Source organism: Bremia lactucae (assembly GCF_004359215.1).
Source record: "Bremia lactucae strain SF5 chromosome Unknown BlacSF5_NotPlaced_19_SHOA01000004.1_2068294bp, whole genome shotgun sequence".
In the NCBI taxonomy this organism is placed as follows: Eukaryota; Oomycota; class Peronosporomycetes; order Peronosporales; family Peronosporaceae; genus Bremia; species Bremia lactucae.
Window position 1 is genome coordinate 1,582,255 of NW_027152031.1, and position 1,322 is coordinate 1,583,576.

Genomic DNA, 1,322 nt, shown 5'->3' on the forward strand with positions numbered 1-1,322 from the left:
CCTGCTTGGGAACTACACTGGTGACGCGTCCAACGTGTCTCTACCGGTTAAAGTGAGTGGCGTGAGCCAGTCACTTCGCAGGGAATTTTCCACAGGACTTCAAGTTCAAGGTCCTATGGGTTGAACCTCAGTGTACCCAAGGATTTATATATCAGCTCGTAGGTTTTATTCATGCATGTGTAGGTTTTACTTGTAAAATCTCTAGGAGCCCTTGAGGCTAATTAGGAGTAGCGACAGGAACCATAACAGCTTTTCAATTCAGTTGTCATTTTACCTCCAACCTCGCAAGCGCCCTCCAACGTTTCCTCCCCTCGGTTCAGTCTCCTCTTGTAGTGAGCTGAACAAGGGACTTGGCCTAGTCCCATTACAGACCGGTCTTTGCGTCTGTGACGGGAAAGATATTAGTTGCAGGCTTGCGTTGGACGCATCGTGAGTATCAGCAAAGAATTTTACAAGGAACTTGCTCTGGTACGTTCTGGAAGAACGGCTCTGCTAATCTTTGCACATTTGACATTCAACATTTGCGTTCTTCTCATTAACTTTAACATGGTAACCATAGGAATGACCACATCGAACATGGGCCTTCCTTGTCGGCATACGTTCCGATCGAACCAACGTCTATTGACAGTTGACGACTTTGACAGTCATTGGTGTTTAGAATAGCCTACACATTTTAAAAATGCTGTTTATTGTTGACAATAGAGACTGCCATGCAAAGAATTGCTGACGAATTTCGAGCTGCGTCTGAACATTGCCAAATTGTACTTCTAGATCATTTTACGGCCGTCCCGGATGCTGATTCCATAATCCTGAGCGAATGCAAGGCCGTGGGAGGCCTAGTGGCTCGACGTCAGCTCGCCGTGAGCTTTCTCAATTTGAACATACCGAAAACGCCCTGCTTCCACGTCGAAGATGCAGGAATTGCAGCCAAGTGGGCCACAATTCCAGGACCTGTCCACAAAGAAGGCCTGCACCCGCAATGCAACCACTGTACCTAGAATAGATCCACCACTCACGACCCATTTGCCTTTATAAGCCTATAATGGTCGTATGGTCGTGTTTTTTCTCTCTCGCTGTCGGAATAGTGTAGTGTTTTTTTGCGTAATAGTAGCGCAGTGGAATTGAGGGGTCATTGAGTGGTGCAATAAAAATGAGTGAATTTGACCAATTAATTAGCCATAAAAACAAGTGAATTTGACCAATCAATTAGTGGGTGAGGGCTCATTAGCGAAAGATGAGGGCTCATTAGCGGTTCCCTAAATAAATAGGGAATTACTAAATCGACGCACCCGAATTACTTGATACGTACGCTCTCTATGGAG

At 45.6% G+C, this 1,322-nt stretch overlaps 1 protein-coding gene across 1 annotated transcript; it reads left to right on the forward strand.

Moving 5' to 3' along the window:
- Nucleotides 1-710: 710 nt before the first annotated feature.
- On the forward strand, nt 711-998 carry CCR75_007935 (uncharacterized protein; the record flags this gene model as incomplete). Its single annotated transcript, XM_067965991.1, has 1 exon — nt 711-998. The coding sequence occupies one exon, from the start codon at nt 711-713 to the stop codon at nt 996-998; it is 288 nt and encodes a 95-aa protein (XP_067822207.1).
- Between the last annotated feature and the right edge of the window lie 324 nt (nt 999-1,322).